Below are 24,678 nucleotides of genomic sequence, written 5' to 3'. Positions count from 1 at the left end.
AAACTGCCGACCTTCTGATCGGCAAGTCCTAGGCTCTGTGGTTTAACCCACAGCGCCACCCGCGTCCCTCTGTTTTTGGTTTATTGTGACTCCTGAACTGCTGCTGAAACTGATGGTTTTGTGGTCCTAGCAGGGCCAAAATGAACACTTGAGTTTGAATCTCATGTCAAGCAGCGAAGGAAATTGGGTGGGCCTTGGATGACCCAGTCTCTCTCGCTCTCTCAAACTAGCCTATTTGACAGGGCTGATGTAACTGGGAATGGACTGGGATCACCTTCTGTATGGCGCTCCCCTATGGACCTCCTTCGGAGGAAGGCCAGAATACAGACTGCATGCTCTGCTATAGTCCTGCTCTCTGTGTCATGAAAATGGAGAGGGAACGTGTGGTTTTTGCTCTGATGGCATTCTCATGAATGCGCAACAAGATGTGCATGAGCTGGGGATTTGCTGTTCAAAACAGAAGGGAAGGGAAATCTCTTAAAATAGCCTTCACCCTGGGTTTATACTGATGAACCTGCTAGATTATTCGAAAACAAATCCTAGCCATTGCGTATTTCAAAATGTGTTTCCGTTCCATTGCTTTGTTGTGTTGTCTCTTTCCCCACAAGGTCGGATTTCCATGTTCCCCCTCACTTCCATCCATGTGGCTTTCTTCAAGGTACTGCGGCTTAAGAGCTGAGTTTCCAAATCTTGTCTCTGGAACACATTAAGTCCCTTTGACAAGCTGTGTTGATCTTTATCAGCTGAGAGATTTAATGTTCCTTTCTCTTTGTGACTTAGGACGGTGATGAGTCATCGCCCATTTTAACGAGCTCTGAGATCGTCAAGGTTCCAGATCCACAGATGTCTATGGTGAGTCCTTTTCTGCACAACGTAGTCCGTGGAATGGCAAGGGTATGCTGAAATGGGGAGTGTGTATTCATGCACCTTAATGTACAAATGAGGATGCCTCAGTTTCCCATAAGTAATCATAATCTTCTTATTTATATGGCACCCATCTGACTGGATTGCTCCAGCCACTCTGCATGGCTCCCAACAAAATATTAAAAACACAGTAGAACATAAATCATCAAAAAACTTTCCAGTACAGGGTTGTCTTCAGATAGCTTCTAAAGGTGGCTTTTAAGTCATGCCAACACTCAGATATAATGCAGAAGTTAAAACTAGGGGAACATTGAGGAAGCGGAATAAACTGTTGTGTGAATGCAAGGTTATTTTCCTTCTCTCTTTTTTCAAATTTTTTTTTTATTCAAAGTTATAGCAAAACATATTATCCAAAAACATATCCTTATTTCTCCCCCCCCCATTTTTCCTCCCTCCCCCCCACAGAACCCATCCCCCCACCCCACCCCCCGACTTCCCTCAGTTCCAGTCTTTGGTTTCTCCAATAATGCTATTTTCTGCATGTTACAAAATTGTATAGATCCTCAAACTGTTTAGCTGATTATTATCAGTAAAAAAAATTGTGAATGTTTATTCAAAACCTGCCAAGGAGTCCAGTTCGCTTTGTTGCGTCTTCAGATACTTTGTGAAAGGTTCCCATTCATCCTTAAAGTCACAGTTATCCTTGTCCCGTAGCTTATATGTCAGTTTTGCCAGTTCTGCATAGTCCATCAATTTTTCTTGCCATGATTCTTTAGTTGGGGTTTCTTCAGTCTTCCATCCTTGTGCTACCAGAACTCTCGCGGCCGTTGTCGCATACATGAAAATGTTTTTCAACTTTTTTGGCAGGTCTTTCCGTACGATCTCCAACAAAAATGCCTCGGGTTTTTAAACAAATGTTAAATGGAACATTTTCTTCAATTCATTGTATATCATTTCCCAAAGTTTTTTAATTACCTTACAATCCCACCACATATGATAAAATGTTCCCTCCTTTTCCTTAAACTTCCACTTATTCCTTCTCTCTCAACTAACTTTTGTTTACTGAAGGAAAACCTAGTGGAGAGGAAACACCACAAGCTTGCTCGGAGTTTAAGAAGCGGACCTTCCGACCACGATCTCAAGCCCAACGCTGCTACCCGAGATCAGCTCAACGTATGTTGCTGTTCTCCCACACCTTTGAACGGATGTTGGGTATTGTTGACAAGACATTGTGTGTGCTAACTGTACCCTGATTTTCAGCCTCACCCTCTCAAACTGACCAGATTAAGGCACCACACACTGATTTATGGCTAGTGCTGACCACAGTTTGCAAACCTAAACCTTGGTTAAGACTTCCAAACAGTACAGGCAAGCTGTAGTTTAGAGCACCTTATCTGTTTGCATTTCCCAGCCTCTCAGCATTCCTGCAGGTTAGCCTCCAGAGGGCATGGCGATGGTTTGTTCGTTCTGACTTCAACGTTAGCCCAAACTATGGTTTGCAATCATTGCATCAAATCACGTTGTTCTTCAGCCACATTTTGCCAGCTGATTGCAGATCCAGCACCAGCTTTTCTCTGGTGTCTCGGTAGCCTGGATATCGGCGATGTTGGAGCTGTGACTTCAGTTTATTTGGATGTAGAATACAATTGAACTGAAGTATCAGCTTCAAGGGACCACCTGAGATAAGCCCCTGGTGATAGGACTAAGGAGCAGCCTGAAAGCAGTTGGGGTTGCGGCAGGATGCTCAAGATAGTCTCCTGCTGCATGGCCAGATCAAGTGTTCGTAAGAAGTGGGGCTAATGCAGGTTTTGTTTGGCTGAAGAACAGAAGGTTCCCAGTTCTTTAACAGTGGTACCTTGGTTTTCAAACTTAATCCGTTCCGGAAGTCTGTTCCAAAACCAAAGCATTCCAAAACCAAGGTGCCCTTTCCCATAGAAAGTAATACAAAATGGATTAATCCATTCCAGGGATTTAAAAACAACCCCTAAAACAGCAATTTAGCATGGATTTTACTATCTAACAAGAGCATGGATCCATAAAATGAAAGCAATAAACAATGTCCTGCAGTCACAGAATCAAATAATTCGTAGCTCAACTGGGTTCTACACAGTCACACACAAAAAACAAAAAGAGCCATAAAAATGCAAAATAAATAGCAAAAACAGACCTCAGCATAACACTCAAAACGGAAGTGTGGCACTCAAATCAGAAGCTTGACACTCAAAACAGAGCACGTTTGGCTTCCGAAAAGCGTTCGCAAACTGGAACACTTCCTTCCGGGTTTGCAGTGTTTGGGTTCCAAGTTGTTTGAGTACCAAGGCGTTTGAGAACCAAGGTACCACTGTAAACTGAAAATGCAGTTCTCAACTTTTCTTTTTTTGTCAGGCTTATACGGACAAGTTAAGAATACACCTTTCCACAATAGTAAAAACTGGCTTCTGATTTTAACTTTTCATTTTTCTTTATTATATGGGTTTGTGTACTGTGTTGATATTTTATTTATGAATTAGCAGTATATAACTAAATACGAATGAGGCAGAAGATGAGGAGGCACTTCTGACCTCCTTTATGTTATTAATAGGTATCATTTTAGAGGTTTGGTGTTTGTGTGCTTAAGATGTGACGCACAACACCCCACCCCTTGGGTCCAAATAAAAGAAACCCATAAGTGCCTTTTTATTTAGATCATCGTAAGTTATCCACCAACGAAGCAGCTGACTTATGAAGAGCAGGACCTTGTGTGGAAATTCCGATATTATCTCACTCATCAGGAAAAGGCGAGTGCCCGAATTAAAATTATTCTTATAATTACAGTTATAACTCGTGTTGCGTTGGGTTCATGTTGCGTCTTTTTGGCTTGCAAACGCGTGTGCAGAAGCTCTGTATGGCGCTGCATGTGAACGCAGAAGCGGTACTCTAGTTATGGACTTTTCAGGGTGTGAACGGCACCCCAGAATGGATTGAGTCTGTAACTAGAGGTACCACTGTGTGTTTTAATGCTGCAGGCATCAAAACATGGAAACATGTGTCTGGGTGTGGGTGGGTGTTTTTAAAAATCCTTCCTTCCTCCCTCTGTGGATGTGTACAGTTTGAAATATTTTAAAATATTCTGTTGTTCTGCACGTTTTGCTATCCTGCAACCATGTGAAAGGCTGAATATCCTACCACGGCCCCTGCAGTCTGTAGGCTTTCCACCTCGGGATTATGTCAGCATCGCCCTTGAGCCAGTGTCACCAACTGGACTCATCCACTCAGCCCCGACTGGGCTAGGCGAGCTGGGGTAGCACTTCCAGAGACCACCTTCTGCACAGGAACAGGTCAAAGTGCTGTGGACTCACAGCTTAGAGTTGTGAGCACCAGATTCACTTCCACAAGAAGGCAGTCGTCGCACAGCAGAGTATAGCAGAGTACAGCAGAGTATAAACGACTCGGAGAGCTGCTCTGTAGAATATCTTCTTTATTCTATCTGCAACTATAATACACGACTATATACAGAGCTAAATGAGGTCTAAACTGAAAATGCTGAACTGCACGGAGTGTCTGCAACTGCTCTTAGCAGCAACCTTATCTATACACACGATCTCTCTCTAACACTCAGTCTCTCTCTCCCCCCCCCCGACACTTTGATGTGAGGCTGGAGCGGAATAAGTAGAGAGCAGAAACTGCCCCTCCTCTCTGAAGAATCAGCAGAGAACATCAGCAGATTCTTGGGATATGGGAGGGGTGAAATCTCCTCAAAGCATAGTGAGGAAAAAGAAGGGCAGCTAGACAAGAAAAGAAACAAAACGTCAACGACTCTTGGGCAGTTGCATGGGATTGCAGCTAAGCCAATAAAAAAGCCTTTGATCCTGCTGTGGTTCGGATCCTGTTCATGGGCCTTTATGGTTGCCATTGCTGTGTTGCCGCTGTTGTTTTAAAGGCAGGGATGAAGTTAGAAATGCCTAGTTCAGTAGGAGGAAGGAGACCCTGTGTGATTGCAGCTTTTGTCTTCCAGGCGCTGACAAAGTTCTTGAAGTGCGTCAACTGGTACCTCCCGCAGGAAGCGAAGCAGGCCCTGGAGCTCCTGGGGAAGTGGAAGCCGATGGACGTGGAGGACTCCCTAGAGCTCTTGTCCTCGCACTTCACCAACACCACAGTCAGGCGTTACGCCGTCGCTAGGTTGCAGCAGGCAGACGACGAGGTATGGGAATGCCCCGCTGTCGCTTGTCCTGCGTTCCGGTTAGATTCAACCAGACACATGTGACTGACTTTTTCCATAGGTTGGCATGTAGAATCGAAGTTGAAATTGAAATTGAAATACTTTTTGAAATTGAAATACTTTTTGAAATTGAAATACTTTATTGTTACTTCTACAACTTGTATACAGTGAGATTACACGAGCACGCCCCACTCAGCTCTCTTAGTCTTAATTCCCCGCGTTTACTGACGCCCTGAAAGTCAGTTGCCCTGTAGTTATCTTTTCATTCAGCAGCCTAACAGCCCACGGATAGAAGCTGTTCTTTACCCTGTTGGTGTGACTAATCATGCTTCTATATCTTCTGCCTGAGGGCAGGAGATCAAGAAAGTGCCGGCCAGGGTGTGAATCATCTCTGAGAATTTCCCTCACATTCTGGATTCACAGGACAGCCCATATTATTTTGTGCTGTATTCACCACCCTCTGTAGGCACTTTCTATCAGTTGATGTCAAACCAGCGTACTAAGAGAGTTTTTGTGTACTGGTCCAGTAAACGCTTCCGCTGCGCCACCAGCAACAGCTCTCTTTGCAGAGTATTAAGTAAGTCCAGTGCAGAGATTCTTGTTGCAGTACAAGCTTCAGAGTCTCAGCAGCAAAGAAATAACGACACAGGGAAGCCTGTCTTTCCAAAGACAGGTTTATTGCAGAAAGATAACAGAAACACCTCCGGAGCTTTCGGACATTTTTGCTTCACGCCCCAAACACAGAGAAAACAAACACTCTTTATATACTGAGCAACTTAACAACTTAACGAGCTTGACTACTTAAAGTTACATGACATTGCTAACTTGCCAGCGTCTTAGGTTTCACACCCTAACACGTACCACACCTGAATCATAAAATCGTGGAGTTGGAAAGGACCACAAGGATCATTTTGTTTGTTTGTTTGTACCTTGCCCATCTGACTCCGGGCAGCTTACCAACAGTTATAAAAAAATAATAAAACACCAGACATTAAAAACTTCCCTATACAGCGCTGCCTTCAGATGTCTGCTGAAAGTTGTGCAGTTATTTATCTCCTTGGCATCTGATGGGCGGGTGTGCAACCCCCTACAATGCAGGTACCTTTCACCCAACGTGGGGCTCAAACCCACAACCCTGACAGTCAGAGTCTCATGCTCTACTGACTGAGCTATCCCAGTACAGTCGCACCTTGGTTTTTGAACAGCTTAGTTCTCAAACGTTTTGGCTCCTGGACGCCACAAACCCAGAAGTGAGTGTTCTGGTTTGTGGGCTATTTTTGGAAGTCAAACTCCAACTGGGCTTCCACTGCTTCCGATTGGCTGCAGGAGCTTCCTGCAGCCAATCAGAAGCCGTGCTTCGGTTTTTGAACATTTTTGAAGTCGAACGGACTTCCAGAATGGATTCCATTTGACTTCCAAGGTACGTCTGTATGTGTTTTCTCCCTTCCCACTCTCTTTCTCTCCTCCCCGCCCTCTTGCTTCTCTCTTTCATCTCCAGCATTGCATCCATCCCCTTTCATCCATCCCTTTCTTAATTTTCAATATTTATGGAATTTAGTTCCAGGGAAGTCAGGTGAGCTACATTGCTGACCTCTGTGGAACGAGCTCTAAAGACATATTTTTCTTCAGAGTGGCGTTCAGACATTAAAATGTGAGCTGTTGGGTTAGGACAGTTGGGTCATATGTCCAACGATTGGGCCATGTGCCCAATGCTGGTTTTAAAATGTCCTAGCCCTATGCCTGAGTGCAATGGGGTTTGATCGTTTTGATGTTGCATTACATTGATTGTAGTTGGTGTAGTTGCCTAATGGAAGGGTGGCTTAAAAGGTCCCCTCCAAATGATGCAAATTGTAATTCGCACCAGCTCCCATCAGCATGGACAGCGGTCAGGGATGATGGGAGTTGTAGTCCAACAGCATTTGGAGCCCTGCTGGATCACACCAACGTCCCATCTAGGCCAGCATGCTGTTCTCACAGTGGCCAACCGAAGGCGCCATTGGGAAACCCAACTGCACAAGCACTTTTTACCTAAACACACAGAGAAAGAAGCAAGTAAATAAGCAAGATAGGTTAGCTTCCAAAAATCCTGGGATCCCGGCAGCTTAACAAATCGCTGTTGTCCTCTTCCTTATTCAGGATCTCCTGATGTATCTGCTCCAGCTGGTCCAGGCCTTGAAGTACGAAAACTTTGATGACATCAAGAATGGGTTGGAACCTACAAAGAAAGACAGTCAGGGATCCATGACAGAAAGCATGGCGACGTCTGGGGCGAATCCTGCAGAAATAGACAGGTAGGCGAGAGACTTAACCTGACTGGAGGTCCGTAGGGGAGTGGGGAGTCTTGCCTACTCAACTTTCTAGACTGCATAGTTTTGCATCCTGTCTTCCTGGGGAGAGCAGGTGTGACTGAGGAGGAGCATGTTCAGCCTGAGAAGATTCCCAGGAGCCTGATAGAGGGGGCTGGGTATCCTCATGTGGCCCCTTGGGATCTGAGGTTGTCCCCCCAAAAATAAGAAGAAGAATAAAATATACTAGACTGCATGGACTCAAGGGTCTGCCTTGGGTTAAGACAGCCTCCCATGAGAAAGAGGCCTTAAAATCCATGTATTTTCATTCTCCTGTCAGCTCTCAGATCATCACGAGCCCATTGCCTCTCATCTCCTCCCCACCTTCTGCAGCAAAATCAAAGGAGCCTGCTGACAGCGAAAACCTTGAAGTGAGTAAAATACTGACAGGAACCCTTAAGTTTTAAGAGAATGGGCTCTGTTGGAGCTGGGGAGGTTCCGGTTTTCAATTCTGAGTTCAACCATGATCTCTCAGAGCAGTTTCTTGTGAGCTACATTGGCCTCAACCCCACCTGAATTATACTGTGGCCTACTTTGCAGAGGTCTTGGGCTTCAGAGGGCAATCTCAAACAAAGTAGTTGCAAGGATTTCCATTTCTGTGACAGAAGTTTCCTGCCTTCTCCTCTCCCCACGTGGGTGCCCAGCTCACCAAATCTGCCCCCAAAGGTTGGGGAAAGCCCTAGAACAGATTTAGAGGGCAGGTGTGGAGAGGGAGGGGAAATTCTGTTGACCTATGCAATTAAAAACCAGAATCTTAAATAACGAGGGAAATCTAAGATGAGCAACCTTCACTGTGAATATTAGACATCGCAACCTCTCCGAACCAGACAGCAGATATTTAATCCTATCCTTATTGTTGAGCTACCAGTGCTAACTTTCTCTCTAAATATTTTTCCTAGGTGTTTCATCCAGTTTGCAGTATAGTGTACAGTGGTGCCCCGCAAGACGAATGCCTCGCAAGACGGAAAACTCGCTAGACGAAAGAGTTTTCCGTTTTGGAGGTGCTTCGCAAAACGAATTTCCTATGGGCTTGCTTCGCAAGATGACAATGTCTTGTGAGTTCCTGCTGGTTTTTTTTCCTTCCCCCCCTTTTCTAAGCCGCTAAACCGCTTATCAGCTGATCCGATCAGCAGATAAGCCGCTAAAAGCCGCTAATAGCGCTAATCCGCTAATCCGTCAATGGGCTTGCTTCGCAAGATGAAAAAACTGCTAGACGAAGAGAATCACAGAATGGATTCTTTTCGTCTTGCGAGGCACCACTGTATAAGGCATTAGGTATCCCTTATCCATGGAGTTCCTGAGCACAACATTGCTCTCTTTAGTGCCAAACTGTGACCGGTGTTATGTTTGAACCTGACCTGTGTGTGTGTGTGTGTGTGTGTAACTTTCCCCCTCCAGCTTTCTCTACCTAGGAGAAAGCAGAGTGGCACATATCCATCACATAAATATCCCAAAGAGCTGTTTGTGCGTTTCAAACACGTAAAGGTCCTTCTCCGTTTCACAACCTTTAAGCGACGTTTCCCTGTACTTTCAGCAAGACCTTTGCACGTTCTTGATCTCGCGAGCCTGCAAGAATTCCACGCTGGCAAACTACTTGTATTGGTAAGTGCAGAAAAGGGGGTTGATATCTTTGTGCGCCAGAAACAGTTGCCGCTCTAGCTTCCTGGCAAGTGGGACGCAGTGAGTTACCAGCAGGACGATGGAGAGCAAAAGCTTGTCCGTTTTCACCCCTGCTTAGTATTCCTCGCCCTTATCCCCCACCCAGCCCAGACATTGACCAAACCCAGACCCCTCAACCTCAGGAAAGCTGAGTGTTTGCATCATGTTTCTTATACTATAGTTTTGCCACTTCTGAATTCCCTAAACACAGACCTTTAGGGAAGGTCAGGAAGGTGTTATAGACCTGCTGTTTCTTCCTCAGACTTGTTCTGGGTGCTCAATCTGCCCCCAGGAAAGATTTCTGACCACTTTTCTTAAAAAAAAAAGTATTTTATTGATTTTCAGTTACAAATGAATTAGAGTGGGGCGGGGGGGGGGGGATAAGACCAGTAATGTTGATGATTTTAAAAATTACTTGTGCCCCGCCCATCTGACTGGGTTGCACAAGTAAATATAAAAAATAATAATAATAAAACACCAACAAGTCAGAGTACAGGGCTGTCACCACAAAGGGAAAATATAAAAGAAACAGTCCCGTTTGTGGTCCATTGAATGCACAGTAATCAAAAGAAGGTGTCATTCCACAATGCTGTATTTTTTAAGCATTGGTTCTTGCGTGGAGATATCAGTCTATAAACAGGGGCTTTCCACCCCCCATATTCATGGCTCCCTACCCCAAACACTTTCTGCTTCCTTTATCAGTGACAGAATTGGCCAGTTTATTATTATACTTCCCCCTCCCCACAAATACACACTTTCCTCTATCCAGACTCCTCCATTTCTCAGTGCCAAAATCTGAATGTCAACAGCTACAGTTCTGGCAGACTTAGCTATAAATCCTCGCGTCTGCTGATCAATGGTGTGTTTTGCCCGACCAGCCTCAGCAGGAGTTGGAAATAATCAAAGGGGTGTTTGGATGTACTAACCCTTGATGAAAACCTGGAGTTTGATTTGTAATCTGTGGCTGGGATACAGGGAAGGGCGAAAGGAGCTAGAGATACAAAAAGCCTTATTTTGAAAGGCTCTGGAGAGAGAGGAGCTCAGTCTGGAGAGTGAGGATACACGGAGGCCCCATCTAAAACAGTATCTTCTTTGGCGATCACTCGTAGCCGAGTAAGATTGTCTTCCATAAACGCGGTTTTAAAAGTGAGTCCGTAAGTGACTGTCGAGGCCAATTCTGGATCCACACATCCTTCCACAGTGAAGACATAGCTTAGGTTTCTGAGTGGGAGTTGATCATGGTGAGGGTTTGCCAAGTGTGCGTTCCTCTTAGCTCATTTCTCCCTTTCGTCCTGTGAGTGTCTTCAAAGCCCATGACACCTTTCGTGAAGGCTGGAGCGCTCGCAGGCTGTTCCCCAGTTGTCAGTGTTTATACTACATTTTTTTAGATTTGCCTTGAGACAGTCTTTGTACCTCCATCTCTCTCTCTCTCTCTCTCTCTCTCTTTCTTTCTCTCCATCTCTCTCTCTCTCCATCACTCTCTCTCTCTCCCCATCTCTCGCTCTCTCCATCTCCCTCTCTCTCTCTTTTATTTAATTTTACATGTTTATCTTCACCACAGTAATATATCAAATACAAAGAAAAAAACCAAATTCCCCCCCACCCCGCGACTTCCCTCAACTTTACATATTGACTTCTCCTGCCTGTTTTGTTATGCCTTAACATTATATTCTCTAAATTAAAAATTATTATGTTCTTACATTCTAACACCATGTTTGTAGTTTCTATTTTTGTTTTGTAAATTGTAAGTGTTTACTCAAACCCTGCTAGGGAGTCCATTTCTTAACAACGTTTCTGTAGATAAAACATAAATGGTTCCCAGCCTTTTTTAAAGTCTCTATTGTCTCTTCAGTTAGCTTCGCCATTTCAGCATATTCCATCAGTTTTTCTCGCCATTCTTCTTTCGTTGGTATCTCATCATTTTTCCATTTTGGGGCTAGCAATATTCTAGCCGCTGTTGTGGCATTTATGAAAAGTTTCTTCTTCTCTTTTGGCAAGTCTTGACCTGTAATGCCTAGTAAAATAAGAAAGCTTCTGGTCTTTTAACAAAGGTTATCTTAAACATTCTTTTCATTTCATTATAAATCATTTCCCAATATTTTAAAATTATTTTACAGTTCCACCACATATGAAAAAAAACATGCCCTCTTTTTCTTTGCACTTCCAAAACTTATTGGAGCCTGTTCTGGGAACAGGGGCTTCTAAACGACTCTCTGCACCCTTTGCAACGGTGCCCAGGATTCTTCGTGACAAGCCACAACTGCTTCAGATATACCGTGTAGATGGGCCCATAGATATCTATATCTCGGGCATTAAAAGCCCAGGGCAAAAAGGTGTTCCTTTTAGTCTAAGCTCTGACTCATTCTCATCTTCCATGCAAGGTACGTGATTGTGGAGTGTGAAGACCAGGACACCCAGCAGAGAGACCCCAGAACTCACGAGATGTACCTGAACGTCATGAGGAGGTTCAGCCAAGCTCTACTAAAGGTGAAATTGACTGTTTTGTGCCATGCGGAGGCTAGTGGGTATTGGAGCATGATTATAAAGGATGCATGCACACCTCACAATAAAACAGGCAAGCCCAAAGATCAGGGGAGTGGATTAACGCCCATATGGGTCAACATTACAACATTTGGGCCTTTTTTTCATGCAGAGAAAGGGTGGGTAAGTGAGGGCACGATCGGTGCTGGATTTACGTATGAGCTAAACAAGTTATAGCTTAGGGCCCCACTCTCTTAGGGGCCCCCCAAAAAATGAAAGGAAGAAAATACTGGATGTACATTTCCATAAGATAAAAACAAATAAAATAAAACCTACACACAGCAACAGTGTTTTGTGTTGTGTAGGCTCCTATGATGTAAGTAATGGGCTCTGCCTGCTAGTCTGCTCCCTAAAATATCACTATTAGGTCCATAAATTACCATATAGCATATATTCAACACACAAAAAACAAGAGACAATTTGTTGTTGACAAAGGACAGGTGGACATATAAAGGGCCCCATTACCTTCAGTAGCTTAGAGCCTCATCAAACCTTAAACCGGCCCTGGACACAATAGAAGTATATAAAATTATTCCCAGAGAATGTGAATAGAAAGAAGTTCTCCTCCCTCTCTTTTACTCATTAGACCAAACATTTGACACTCTCTATTATGTTAACTGCAAAGAAGGAAAAGGAAAAGCTTCTAAGCTAACAGTTGGAAGCACTGTTAGTAAAGTATAGAAATAAATATTTTGGTTTACTTATGCCCATCTGTTTCTGTAAAATACCTGCCACAACCCTGGGTTAAATTCTCTCTTCCCCTCCTCTTTTTCATTTTCTGATTCTTAATACTTCAGCAAACAAAGTGCATTGTGATAAACATCACACTTGCTTTCAACCACAGGGGTCATCTAAGGCAAATTCCCCATTTTGGACAATAAGTCGTTTTGTTCCATGCTTTCCTTGGAAACATTAAATGCTTCTCTATATTATTTATTCAGCTGCACAATATTTTAAGAATAGCAGGCTGTTGCACAGGTTAAGAAAAGCACTGCTCTTCGCCTGGGGCAAAAATCCGTAGTGGTGATGCTGTGCGAGCAATTTGTGTTTTATGTTCTTGGAGCCTAAACCATGGAACAAGACTGATAATAGCTTTCTGAGGAAAAACAACAACATGATGCTGTAAGACTTTGCATTGGGACACTCAGAAATAACAGACACCCTAGGCTGGATTGGTGCTTTAAATGTCCTAGAGAAGATAATTATTATTTATTATTTATGCCCCACCCTTCCAGCTGGGTTTTCCCAGCCACTCTGGGCGGCTTCCAGAAAAATATTAAAATACAGTAATGCATCAAATATTAAAAGCTTCCCTAAACAGGGCTGCCTTCAGACGTCTTCTAAAAGTCCGATAGTTGTTGTTTTTTTTCTTTGACATCGGAAGAGATTGCGTTCCACAGGGTGGGTGCCACTACCAAGAAGGCCCTCTGCTGGGTTCCCTGGAACTTCGCTTCTCGCAGGGAGGGAACTGCCAGAAGGCCCTCAGTGTCCGGGCTGAACAATGGGGGTGGAGACGCTCCTTCAAGTATACTGGGCTGAGGCCATTTAGGGCTTTAAAGGTCAGCACCAACACTTTGAATTCTGTCCAGAAACGTGCTGGGAGCCAATGTAGGTCTTTCAGGACCAGTGTTATGTGGTCTTGGCGGCCACTCCCAGTCACCAGTCCAGCTGCCACATTCTGGATTAATTGTAGTTTCCGGGCCACCTTCAAAGGTAGAGCGCATTGCAGTAGTCCAAGCGAGCATGCACCATTCTGGCAAGACAGTCTGCGGGCAGGGAGGGTCTCAGCCTGCGTACCAGATGGAGCTGGTAAACAGCTGCCCTGGACACAGAATTAACCTGTGCCTCCATGGACAGCTGTGAGTCCAAAAAGACTTCCAGGCTGCACACCTGGTCCTTCAGAGGCACAGTTGCCCCATTCAGGACCAGGGAGTCCTCCTGGGAAGCTATTCGGGCAATTAGAAATTCCGTGAATGGCACTCTATAAAAGTAAACTGAAAGTACAGTTCTCATTTTGTATTTTTTGTGTTCTGAACCACCCTATGGTCTTCGGTTGAAAGGTGGTACCATCATCATCACCATGGTTGTCATCATCCCTGAAAAGAGCCTTGCGCTTGTTTGGAGTTGTCATTCATCGAGGCTCTGGGGGTCTCTCCTCCCTCCCTGCTGTATAAATTGACTCGTGTCACATAAGTCCTCACCTCCAGAATGATTGTTGTTGGCGCAGTTGTACAAAAAAAACAAAACAGAAAAGCCCTGAAAGGTCAGGGAACCAACTACCTGCTACAGAGAACTTTGATTGCATTTTATGGAGGGCTGGGGGGGGGGGTTGCCCGGGAGAAACTTCCTTTTTTTTTTTTTTTTTTTTTGAGCGAACGTCGGTGTTTATTATCCGCTCGCTCCGAGAGCCGTGATTGCCGAGAGCTCCACTCAAGGCAAAATAATTACAGCAGAGAGAACTAATTCTTTTCTCCTTCTCCTTCTTTTTTCCCGCCTTCTAATTTAACGCAGGGTGATAAGTCTGTCAGGGTGATGCGGTCTTTGCTGGCAGCCCAGCAGACGTTTGTAGATCGGCTTGTTCATCTCATGAAAGCAGTGCAGCGTGAAAGTGGCAATCGTAAAAAAAAGGTAAAATGGCAGAATTGTATAGGGATACATACAGATATACATGCGGATAGATAGATAGATAGATAGATGATAGATAGATGATAGATATTGCTTTGTCATATTGTTTTGTCCCAGCTCTTGCCAACCTAGCAGTTCGAAAGCATGCCAAAAATGTTCAAGTAGATAAATAGGTACCGCTCCGGCAGGAAGGTAAATGGCATTTCTGTGTGCTGCTCTGGTTTAGCCGGAAGCGGCTTAGTCATGCTGGCCGCATGACCCGAAAAAACTGCAGACAAACACCGGCTCCCTCAGCCTGTAAAGCGAGATGACCGCCGCAACCCCAGAGTCGTCTGTAACTGGACTTAACTGTCAGGGGTCTTTAACCTTTTTTTTACTTATATGCATATATATCTATATTCCCTCACCCCCTCCAAAAAAAGCCATTTTGTCCATACTTGTGTTTCTCATTGCTAATGTATTTCTCTTTTAATGAGAGTTTCTTGTGACAGAATGTGCAGTTTGGAACTCAGAGCCATAGGCTACATTCACACAGCTGTTTATTCCGTTTCCGTTGCTGTTAATTTCCACATTTTATTTGTGCTGCCACATGACCGCACCAAATACCCAGGGTGTTGAACTTTGCACCTTCCCCAGCCTTGGAGCAACCAATCTGAATTCTGATTTTTAGCTTAGCCTGCCTTCTCCACCAGTAAACAGTAAGAACGGCATAAATGCTAACACACACAAAAAAATCTTTATTGGAAATAATAGTCATTGCCCACATGTATTTGTAGTGATAAGGACTAGAAACCTGCTTAATCTTTCTTCTTCAGGAAGCTATGATTTTGCACCCAGTGCTGAATTTTTGGGTCCATGTGTTTGTGTGCATGTACGTGTTGATTTCCAGCTGCTTTGCGGAGAACGTTTAATGAAAGGCCACGTCAGTCAATCAATCAATTGACAGCTGCACGAATTATGACAGCTAGGAAGTGGAAGGGGCAAGCAGAATATAAAATAATAGATCAGTGGTATAGAGAAGTGTGGTGTATAGCTATTAATGATAAATTAACATGTGCCATTAAGGTAAGACAGGGAATATGCAGGAGAAATGGTTCTGTGGAGATATTGTGGGTGTTTGTAGAATTTGTACTGTTAAAACGGAAAGGGGTCAAACCATAACAAGAGTTGTTCAAATTTGGATAGTTACAATGGAATGGTCTCGGTAATGGGGTGCACATTTTTATTCTTATTTATTTATGATGATTACTTTGTCAAATAAACAATAACAACAACATGCGATGGACAAACCGTTAGCAGGCACATTTGAACCTACTTTCATCAATTTCTCTCTCTTTCTGTCTTTGTGAGTTTGCCCATTTATGAACAAGCTACTTTGCAGTTGGCTCCCTTCCTCCATTCACGAGTTAGCCTACATGCTGCAGCTCCTGTCAGGAGCTCGTCCTACACTCGAGTAGGACCCTGGCAGAGACACATGCCGACTGGCATGTTCCCTCCCTCCTGGTCAATCGTTTGGGAGCTTCAAAAGCTTTCTTTTGAACATTACAGTGACCGATGCCAACAGAAACCGGCACACTTAGAGATCCACAGAGTCTTCGCAGCTTGCGTAACAGACCTCAGCAACTCAGCATTTTGGCTAATCTACTTTATTTACATATAAAAACACACGGAGCACTGCAACATCGCTCCCTCTCTCTCTAACATCAGACAGAAAAGAGAAAAAGAACAAAGGACAATAGTCCCACTTCACAGAACACACTAACACAAACATCCTGTCTCCATCACTTCCCACTTTGTGGAGTCAAAACATACACAACAATCCCATGACTGCAATCATGGGGCAGGAATTCTAACAGCTCCTAGTGAATGTCTTCGGTTTTGGAGTGGTTGGCATTAGCACGTGGTTCAGTAAGTCATGTTGTCTCTTCCTTGCCCCTGCCCCGCTCTGCTTTTAGAACGAGAGGTTGCAGGCCCTCCTGGCAGACAACGAGAAGATGACCCTATCAGATTTTGAGCCTATTCCCCTGCCCCTGGAACCTCAGGTGAAAATCCGAGGGATAATCCCGGAGAAAGCGACGCTGTTCAAGGTAAATCACCTACCTTCTTGTCTGTTGTCCATGTTCCGTGAGCGGGATGCAAGCATGTCGACCAGGATTTGGTTGTTGGTGTTGTTTTAGCATGCTCTGGTAAAGCTTGCTAGCTTATGCTTGCACACTAGAACAAACTCCCTTGGAAAATGGTGCATTCTCCTTCATAGGAGGTTTTTTAAACAGAGGTGGGATAGCAATCTGCCAGGAATCCTTTAGCTGTTCTTCCTGCGTTGTAAGAGGTTCAGCTGAATGAACCTCTCAGATCCAGTGGCGTAGCGTGGGTTGTCAGCACCCGGGGCAAGGCAAGTAATTTGCGCCCCCTAACCCGTGGATTTGCGCCCCCTAACCCTAACCCCCAGATGTTGCGCCCGGTGCGGCTGGCCACCCCTGCACCCCACACGCTACGCCACCGCTCAGATCTACAGTTCTATGATTCTGTGAGTTTGTACACTTGGAGAGAATCTTTCTTTTTTGCAAGAAGGGCTGGGGTTAGGCTCATTTAAGAAGATTTAAGAAGGCACATTTAGGAAGATTGAAGAAGTGGGGCTCGGAGGTGGGAGCCGGCATATTTGAGGCCTGTTGAGGTGTGGGGTGTGCCCTCTTCTTAAAGGAACTGCTTCAGAAATGAACTCTCAGGGACTGGGCCAAGGAAGAATGGTGGAGACCACCTCCTCATCCTGACCCTTCCAGAGAAAAAGACAGTTCCGAATCCCAATAGGGGTTTGAGAGAGGTCACAGCTCAGAGGAAGATGAGCAGAAAAGTTGGGAAATAATGGGAGAGGAGGAGGCAGAGCCGGAGCAGCTGGCTGACACATTATCACTAGAAAGCATTCCAGACCTACCATCTCCCAGAACCTGGTGAGCCTTAAAAGTAGGAGAGCAAAGGGCTTGGAGACAAATGGCCCTAAGCGGCAACCGTAAAGTTGGTGGCGCTGTTGATGAATGAGGAAGTAGGAGATAAAGGGATTACGGGATCCGTAGTTGTTAGGAGATCCCGGTTCCCCTCACAAAGCTACAGTTCCCAGAGTGGTCTGACATTCAGTTTCTCTTCACCGTAGCTCTGTCAAGGGAACAGGGATTGCCTATCAACTCCTTGTGCCGTTAACAAACTGCAGCTCCCATAATTCATTGTGGGAAGCCATGACTGTTCAAAATGGTACCCTCTGTGTGGTACCCTTACCTCACCCTGGATATGTTGTGCAAAGATGTGGGCAAGCAGGCATATATATTTTTTTGTTTGAGACTCAGCAACAGAGAATAAGGACGCTGGATAATGTTAAAAAAAAGAAGATAACTATATTTATTTTGCAGAGGCTAATTGGTTTCATTCCCATCCTTTTCACGAGGGACGAATTGCCAGCTAAACAAATCAGGTCTTTTCGGAAAGGGCATTTTAAACAGAGTTGCCATTTTCACTAAGTTAATTGGGGAGGGCAGCTAATTGCTTTAAAGCTATCCTTCCCCTTAGCAATTTTTTTTAGGTTTCAGTTCAGTGCCACATGTTTTATCTCGCTCTTTCAAGTACTGTTCAGATGATAGGGGGCATATTGGATGCACACAAAAGCTGATGGACTTCTGAGTTCGTTTGTTTTCTCCTGCGCAAATATTAATTATTTTCCTCGCGTTTGTATCCCACCTTTCCTGGAACCAAAGATGGAACCCATAAATACATGCATACATATATACAATTTTTTATTTATTTGTATGTTGCCTTTCCACAGTGCCCAAGGCATCTTACAACGTGACAAAAACACATAACTGCAACATAACGAAAATAGTCCTATACGGTACATTAAAGCATTAAATGCAAAACCAGACTGAACAATTTCCATGTAAATCACAATGTCTAAACTAAAGATAGGAAAGAAACCAACAGCAACAGACACTGACCAGATCTAGATCTGCTTAGCTTCATCAAACAGGTGGCCTTGTATGCCTTCAGGCCAAAGCATGCTCAGTCACCGTCTTAACAGGAGTGGATCCTTTGCTTTATGGCAGAGATAGGGAACCTGGTGCCCTTCTAATATTGCTGAACTATAACTCCCAGCACCTTGGACTATTGGCCACGCTGCCTGGGAGTGATGGGAGATGTGGTTCAGGAGTACCTTAAGGGCATCTCAAGTGGATGTCTGGATTGGGGCTGAGTCAGCACAGCCTTCCACCGCTTAATGGATTTAGAATGTTTCTCACTACAGTGGTGCCCCGCAAGACGAATGCCTCGCAAGACGGAAAACTCGCTAGACGAAAGAGTTTTCCGTTTTGGAGGTGCTTCGCAAAACAAATCTCCTATGGGCTTGCTTCGCAAGACGAAAATGTCTTGCGAGTTCCTGCGGTTTTTTCCCTTCCCCCCCTTTTTCTAAGCCGCTAAGCCGCTTATCAGCTGATCCGATCAGCAGATAAGCCGCTAAAAGCCGCTAATAGCGCTAATAGCGCTAAGCGCTTATCAGCTGATCGGATCAGCAGATAAGCTGCTAATAGCGCTAAGTCGCTTATCAGCTGATCCGATCAGCAGATAAGCCTCTAAAAGCCTCTAAAAGCCTCTAATAGCGCTAATAGCGCTAATCTTTCAATGGGCTTGCTTCGCAAGACGAAAAAAACCGCTAGACGAAGAGAATCACAGAACGGATTCTTTTCGTCTTGCGAGGCACCACTGTAGACTGAGGAGTGGTTACAGCTAGTATGGATTGTGACCTGCACTCCTGATCGTGCAATACAGAAGTCCTCCATCCTCTCCATCCTTTTTTATCATTTGCTTATCTGTATCTTCTCCCTCTCTCTCTTTAAGATTTAATTAATATAACAGAGAACACAGCACAAAGCAATACATAGTGTAACAGCAGCAGTTCCAAAGCATCTCAGAAAAAAAGCCAGCCACAATGTGTTGATTAAAACCTGAGAAAATAAAATAGGGTTTTTTTAAATAAAAAAAAAGTTGAAAGTTCAAAAAGTTCATAATTATATGTGCACTAAAGATGGTGAGGCATAAATAGAAAGAGAAAACGAAAAGGAGAAGCAGAACCCGTGTAGAAGGGGAAATGAAGAGAGAGGGGACCCCAAAACTGTATTTTTTACAAGGTTGTTATTGTACTTCACCAGATCTTAAGCTATTACAGTATTTGTAGGAATGGATTCCAAATATCATTGAATTTGTCCATGGCAAGTCTGCATTTATATGCAAGTTGTTCATATGTTGCGAGTTTATATAAGTCTTCAATCCAATCGTAGAAGGGAGCCTCATTTTTATTTTTCCAATTCAGCAGTATCAGTCTTTTTGCTGTGGTAAGGGTGCACAGAGAATCCACTCCTATTGTCCTTTTGTAAGGTTCCATGTGCTAGACATATAATTCAAGAGGATGTTTTGCTCTGTAAATGTAAGGGTGTTCCAAAGAGAAAACAAAACAAATTTTTAACGACCTGTGTTATATTGTATGAAGTAGGTGCCAAGCAAATGCCATTTTACATGGTCTTAAAACATTGGCAGTCCATATACTGTACTAAAATTAAAATGGTACCTTATTGATCTATTCTTCACGTTTTAACCATATATTTATATTTTTCTATTGAATATGTTATAAACCAGAGAGGGAAGTTGGGGGAAGTCGCCGGGGGGGGGGGTGTTCAATTGAAAATGTTAAAATGGAACATTTGATTATGCTAAAACTTGTTGTAAAATCTTAATAAAAAATAATAATTTGGGGGGGGAAATTGGCAGTCCCTATAGGTTCTCCACGGTCAGATTTGTGAGGCTGGTGGGAGAGAAGAATGTATAGCGTTCCCTTAATACATTTCATGCAAATGACATTTCCATGATCTGCCTTAGGAACAGAGGAACCTGCTTTATACAGAATCCATTTAGTTCAGTATTTTCTGCATTGACTGCAAGATACTTTCCAGGGTTTCGGACAGGGAATATCCCCAGCGCTACTTGGAGATACCAGGGATTGAACCTAGGACCTTCTGCATTCAGAGCAAAAGCTCTCCCTCTGAGCTAGAGAGGCTGAAGAAACCTCAGCTCCGTATCTCTTTCCCTCTCCAACCCTGCCGTCCTTTTACAGTCACGGTTTAATTTGCCGCGTTTTCCGTTTCTCTAACCAGAGCGCCCTAATGCCAGCCCAGTTGTTTTTCAAGACTGAAGACGGGGACAAGTATCCTGTTATATTTAAACACGGGGATGATTTGCGTCAGGATCAACTGATACTTCAGATCATTTCGCTCATGGACAAGGTGACAATGGCTAAGCAGGGTGGGATGGAGATTGTGAATAGGTCTTTGTAAACACGGCAGCCAGAATTTCATTCTTTAAACAACTTTTTAAAAATGATCTGAGTGCTTTTACTTTTATGTTTTTCTCTTTTCTGCTTCCTTCCTTCCTTCCTTCCTTCGTTCCTTCCTTCCTTTCTTTCTTTCTGCCCCCTTCCCCCCACTTTTGTGCTTTTATTGTATCTAGATAAAAGTCTTGGTTTGGTGTTTTTTTTTTTTAAAAAAGGGAAATTTTAGTATTTTTTTCTATAAACCGTAATAAAATTTATTTTTAAAAGTGATCTAAGCGTCTTACAGAGATATTTGGAGGGATGTAAAGGGAAACACTGGATAGCTGAGTTGGTAAAAGCATGGGACTCTTAATCTCAGGGCTGTGGGTTCAAGCCCCATGTTGCGCAGAAAAGATTCCAGCAATTCAGGAACTCTGTGGCTTTATATGATTCACACGCATGGGTAAAGGTTAGAAATGTGATGGTTGAAGGGAGCCCATCCATACAGGAAGGTCAGAGCAGGTGAGCCTTTAAATCAGGAATGGTGAAGCTGTGACGTTGGAGGTGTTTTTGCACCTGAAAGCCTTGCTGGCACAGAACAAAGGCCTAGCTAGTCCCCGACCCTGTTTTCAGAACAGCCAGAGAGATGGGAAGACCACAAGCGGGATAGGACCACAATATCGTTTTCCCCACTTGCCATTCTCAGCACCTGATATACAGAGGCAAACTTCCATCATGGCTTGTAACTTTTGAAAGCCTTACGGTCCTCCATAGATTTGTCCAAACCCCTTTTCAAGACGTCAACAGTGGCAGGAGATTTCTGTGAACCAAAGCCAGTTTCTTTCCTTACGTGTCACCTGAGCCATTCTGCAAGCCATTTGATTTGATTTTTCAACTATAGACCAAATACATTTTCATATACAGAGATTTCTCTGAATCTTGAGACCTCCACCCCATCCCCTCCATGGGTCCTAATGTCAGTGTTTTCAACTGCATCTTATATCAAATCTATATTTTATATCTATCCATATTATCCATAGAGTTTGATACATTACAAGTGAGGTTAAAATCCTCCTAATGTTTTCATCTGCTCACAGTGGTCTCCTAAATAAATTATAATTTATTTATATCAATAAATTATATAAATTATAATTATATAATTTATTCTTTCTTGAAGTATTTGTCTTCTTGGTTCTTGAGCTTTCTGGTCAGTTTTGCCATTTTGGCGTAGTCCAACAGCTTAGTTTGACATTCTTCTCTGGTAGGGACTTTGTCTTCTTTCCATCTCTGGGCCAGTAAGATCCGTTCGGCTGTTGTTGCATACATAAAAAGTCTTTTCTGCTCCTTTGGGATGTCGGTACCTACAATTCCTAATAAAAAGGCTTCTGGTTTGTTTTTTTACAAAAGTTATTTTAAACATTTTTTTTCAGTTCATTATCTATCATCTCCCAGAAAGCTTTTATTACCTTACACTGCCACCACATATAATAATAATAATAATAATAATAATAATAATAATAATAATTTATTATTTATACCCCGCCCATCTGGCTGGGCTTCCCCAGCCACTCTGGGCGGCTTCCAAAAAAATATTAAAATACTATAATACATCAAACATTAAAAGCTTCCCGAAACAGGGCTGCCTTCAGATGTCTTCTAAAAGCCTGGTAGTTGTTGTTCTCTTTGACATCTGGTGGGAGGGTGTTCCACAGGGAAGGCGCCACTACCGAGAAGGCCCTCTGCCTGGTTCCCTGTAACTTGGCTTCTCACAGTGAGGGAACTGCCAGAAGGCCCTCGGTGCTGGACCTCAGTGTCCGGGTAGAACGATGGGGGGAGGGGGAGACGCTCCTTCAGATATACTGGACCAAGGCCGTTTAGGGCTTTAAAGGTCAGCACCAACACTTTGAATTGTGCTCGGAAACATACTGATGATATGATAGAAGAGGCCTGTATGCTGTCTTCCAATGCAGCAATAATTTCTTGTCTCTTCTGTTTTATTTGTAGCTCTTACGCAAGGAGAATCTGGATTTGAAGCTGACCCCTTACAAGGTCTTGGCCACTAGTACAAAACATGGTAAGCCTACCTCCCAAAACATACTCATCATACCAGGAGCAGTGAGTATTTAGAGAACTCTCAGTGCTAAATGTTTATTTTGTGTGTTTTTTAATGAACCTTTCAACCGCTTTGGTGCCCTTAAAAGTGGGGTACAGCAAAGATACAAATTTGATAAAATGCAAACTCTAAAGAACAGTTCTCCGGCCTGATTAAGACTTAGTTAATTCCACCCCACTGCTTTTAAAAGCCCACAGGAATTTGAGGTTGGCTTCTTAGCACCTACGCCTGAGATTTTCTGACCCTGAGTCTCATTCTCTCTATCACCCTCCCTGCTATTTTCCAGGTTTCATGCAGTTCATTCAGTCAGTCCCTGTGGCTGAGGTTCTTGCAACCGAAGAAAGTATACAGGTTTGTGTTTTGACTTGGGTTGCCTGTACTGGATTCAGCATCTGCTCGTTCTTTCCTTTTTCCCACTTGAAGTTGGCAGTGGCCTTCTTCCCTTGAGATTGCATCACATGCAGTGGTATCACAATGGGGTGGGGGCGGTTCGCCCCGGGTGCCATGTCGGGGGGGGGGTGACAGGAAGGCACCCTGCGGGGGCGCGAGCAGCCATCGCGCCGCCACAGCCGCATCTGGAGGATACTCTGTTCGCGGCTGCAACCACGAGCAGAGGATCCCGGTACTGGCGACAAACCGCTATGTACAGCGCATGTGCGGTGTCGCGTGCATTCACTGTACGTAATGACGCCGCACATGTGCTGTACATAGCGGTTTGCTGCCGGCGGTGCTCAAGCACCATATGGATGGCAGTGGGATCCCTCCATTGCCGCTACAGCCGCATGTAGAGGATCCTCCATTCGCGGCTGTAGCAGCAACGGAGGGATCCCAGCAGCGCCCGTACAGTGCTGGAGCGGCCCCACAGGCAAACCGCTATGTACAACGCATGTGCAGCGTCGCTACGTACGGCGAATGCGTCATGCGTAGTGATGCCATACATGCACACTACGTAGCGACGCCCCACCCTGGGTGTCACAATCCCTTCGTTCGCCCCTGATCACTTGTGGGAGATTCAAGGATAAAGCAGTGTGTAAAAGGAATTCTGCATCATATAAGGCTGTTAGGATACCGGAATTCCAAGGAAGGAAATAAAAACTGAGTAGAGTGTGTGTGTGTGTGTGTGTGTGTGTGTGTGTGTGTGACCCTTCTTGATTAATATTTCTTCTGCTGCCCACCACCCACAACTGACCACAAATGGAATGACCCAAACAAATGCTTTTGCTTGGTTCTAATGTTTCTCCATGTGTACTCCTTAAGGCTGGTTTCCACTCTCTTCCTTCGTCGTCCCCTTCTCCTTGTGCCCTCCATCTTTCCCAACATCAGGGTCTTTTCCAGGGAGTCTTCTCTTCTCATAAGGTGGCCAAAGTCTTGGAGCCTCAGCTTCATGATCTGTCCTTCCAGTGAGCACTCAGAGCTGATTTTCATCAGAATGGATAGGTTTGATCTTCTTGCAGTCCATGGGACTCTCAAGAGTGTCCTCCAGCACCATAATACAAAAGCATCAATTCTTCGGCGATCAGCCTTCTTTGTGGTCCAGCTCTCACTTCCATACATCACTACTGGGAAAACCATAGCTTTAACTATATGGAACTTTGTCGGCAAGGTGATGTCTCTGCTTTTTAAGATGCTGTCTAGATTTTTCATCGCTTTAACTATAATGGCTAATAGCCATTGTTAACCACATCCACCTGGAACAGGAATGCTAAGCTTACTCAGCAGCTTTCAGTGTGGGACTTCGTCAAAACCTTTCTGAAAGTTGCATGTTCTAAAAATCTGTTTGTTGTGGTGGCTAATATGCTGAAGACCAGCAACATGTTAGTGTTGGGGCAAAGGGGATTTTGCTCCTCTGACCTCCTACTTTTTAAAGCTGAATTTTCTTCTCCAGGGGGCCTTGTTCATATTTCTAGGCCAATTCGCTCTTGGGATTCTAGTTGTAGCCCCCTCCCTAAACAAAGTACATTAATGCCCACTTTGCAATTTGTTTCCTCTATCT

General features: G+C 44.1%; 1 protein-coding gene across 2 annotated transcripts in view; it reads left to right on the top strand.

Moving 5' to 3' along the window:
* PIK3C3 (phosphatidylinositol 3-kinase catalytic subunit type 3) overlaps positions 1–24,678 on the top strand; it is a 121,947-nt gene that overhangs the window by 26,958 nt on the left and 70,311 nt on the right. For both annotated transcript variants that reach the window (XM_083465822.1, XM_083465821.1), the window contains 13 exons: positions 781–852; positions 1,933–2,037; positions 3,549–3,641; positions 4,859–5,044; positions 7,199–7,353; positions 7,688–7,778; positions 8,942–9,009; positions 11,448–11,553; positions 14,119–14,235; positions 16,188–16,319; positions 20,418–20,546; positions 22,577–22,646; positions 22,972–23,036. In XM_083465822.1, coding sequence (XP_083321948.1) covers positions 781–852; positions 1,933–2,037; positions 3,549–3,641; positions 4,859–5,044; positions 7,199–7,353; positions 7,688–7,778; positions 8,942–9,009; positions 11,448–11,553; positions 14,119–14,235; positions 16,188–16,319; positions 20,418–20,546; positions 22,577–22,646; positions 22,972–23,036 — 1,389 coding nt within the window. The remainder of the gene's footprint in view (positions 1–780; positions 853–1,932; positions 2,038–3,548; positions 3,642–4,858; positions 5,045–7,198; positions 7,354–7,687; positions 7,779–8,941; positions 9,010–11,447; positions 11,554–14,118; positions 14,236–16,187; positions 16,320–20,417; positions 20,547–22,576; positions 22,647–22,971; positions 23,037–24,678) is intronic.

This window comes from Podarcis liolepis, assembly GCF_965112155.1.
Source record: "Podarcis liolepis genome assembly, chromosome: 11".
Taxonomy (NCBI): domain Eukaryota; kingdom Metazoa; phylum Chordata; class Lepidosauria; order Squamata; family Lacertidae; genus Podarcis; species Podarcis liolepis.
This window is presented reverse-complemented; position numbering and strand designations above follow the sequence as displayed.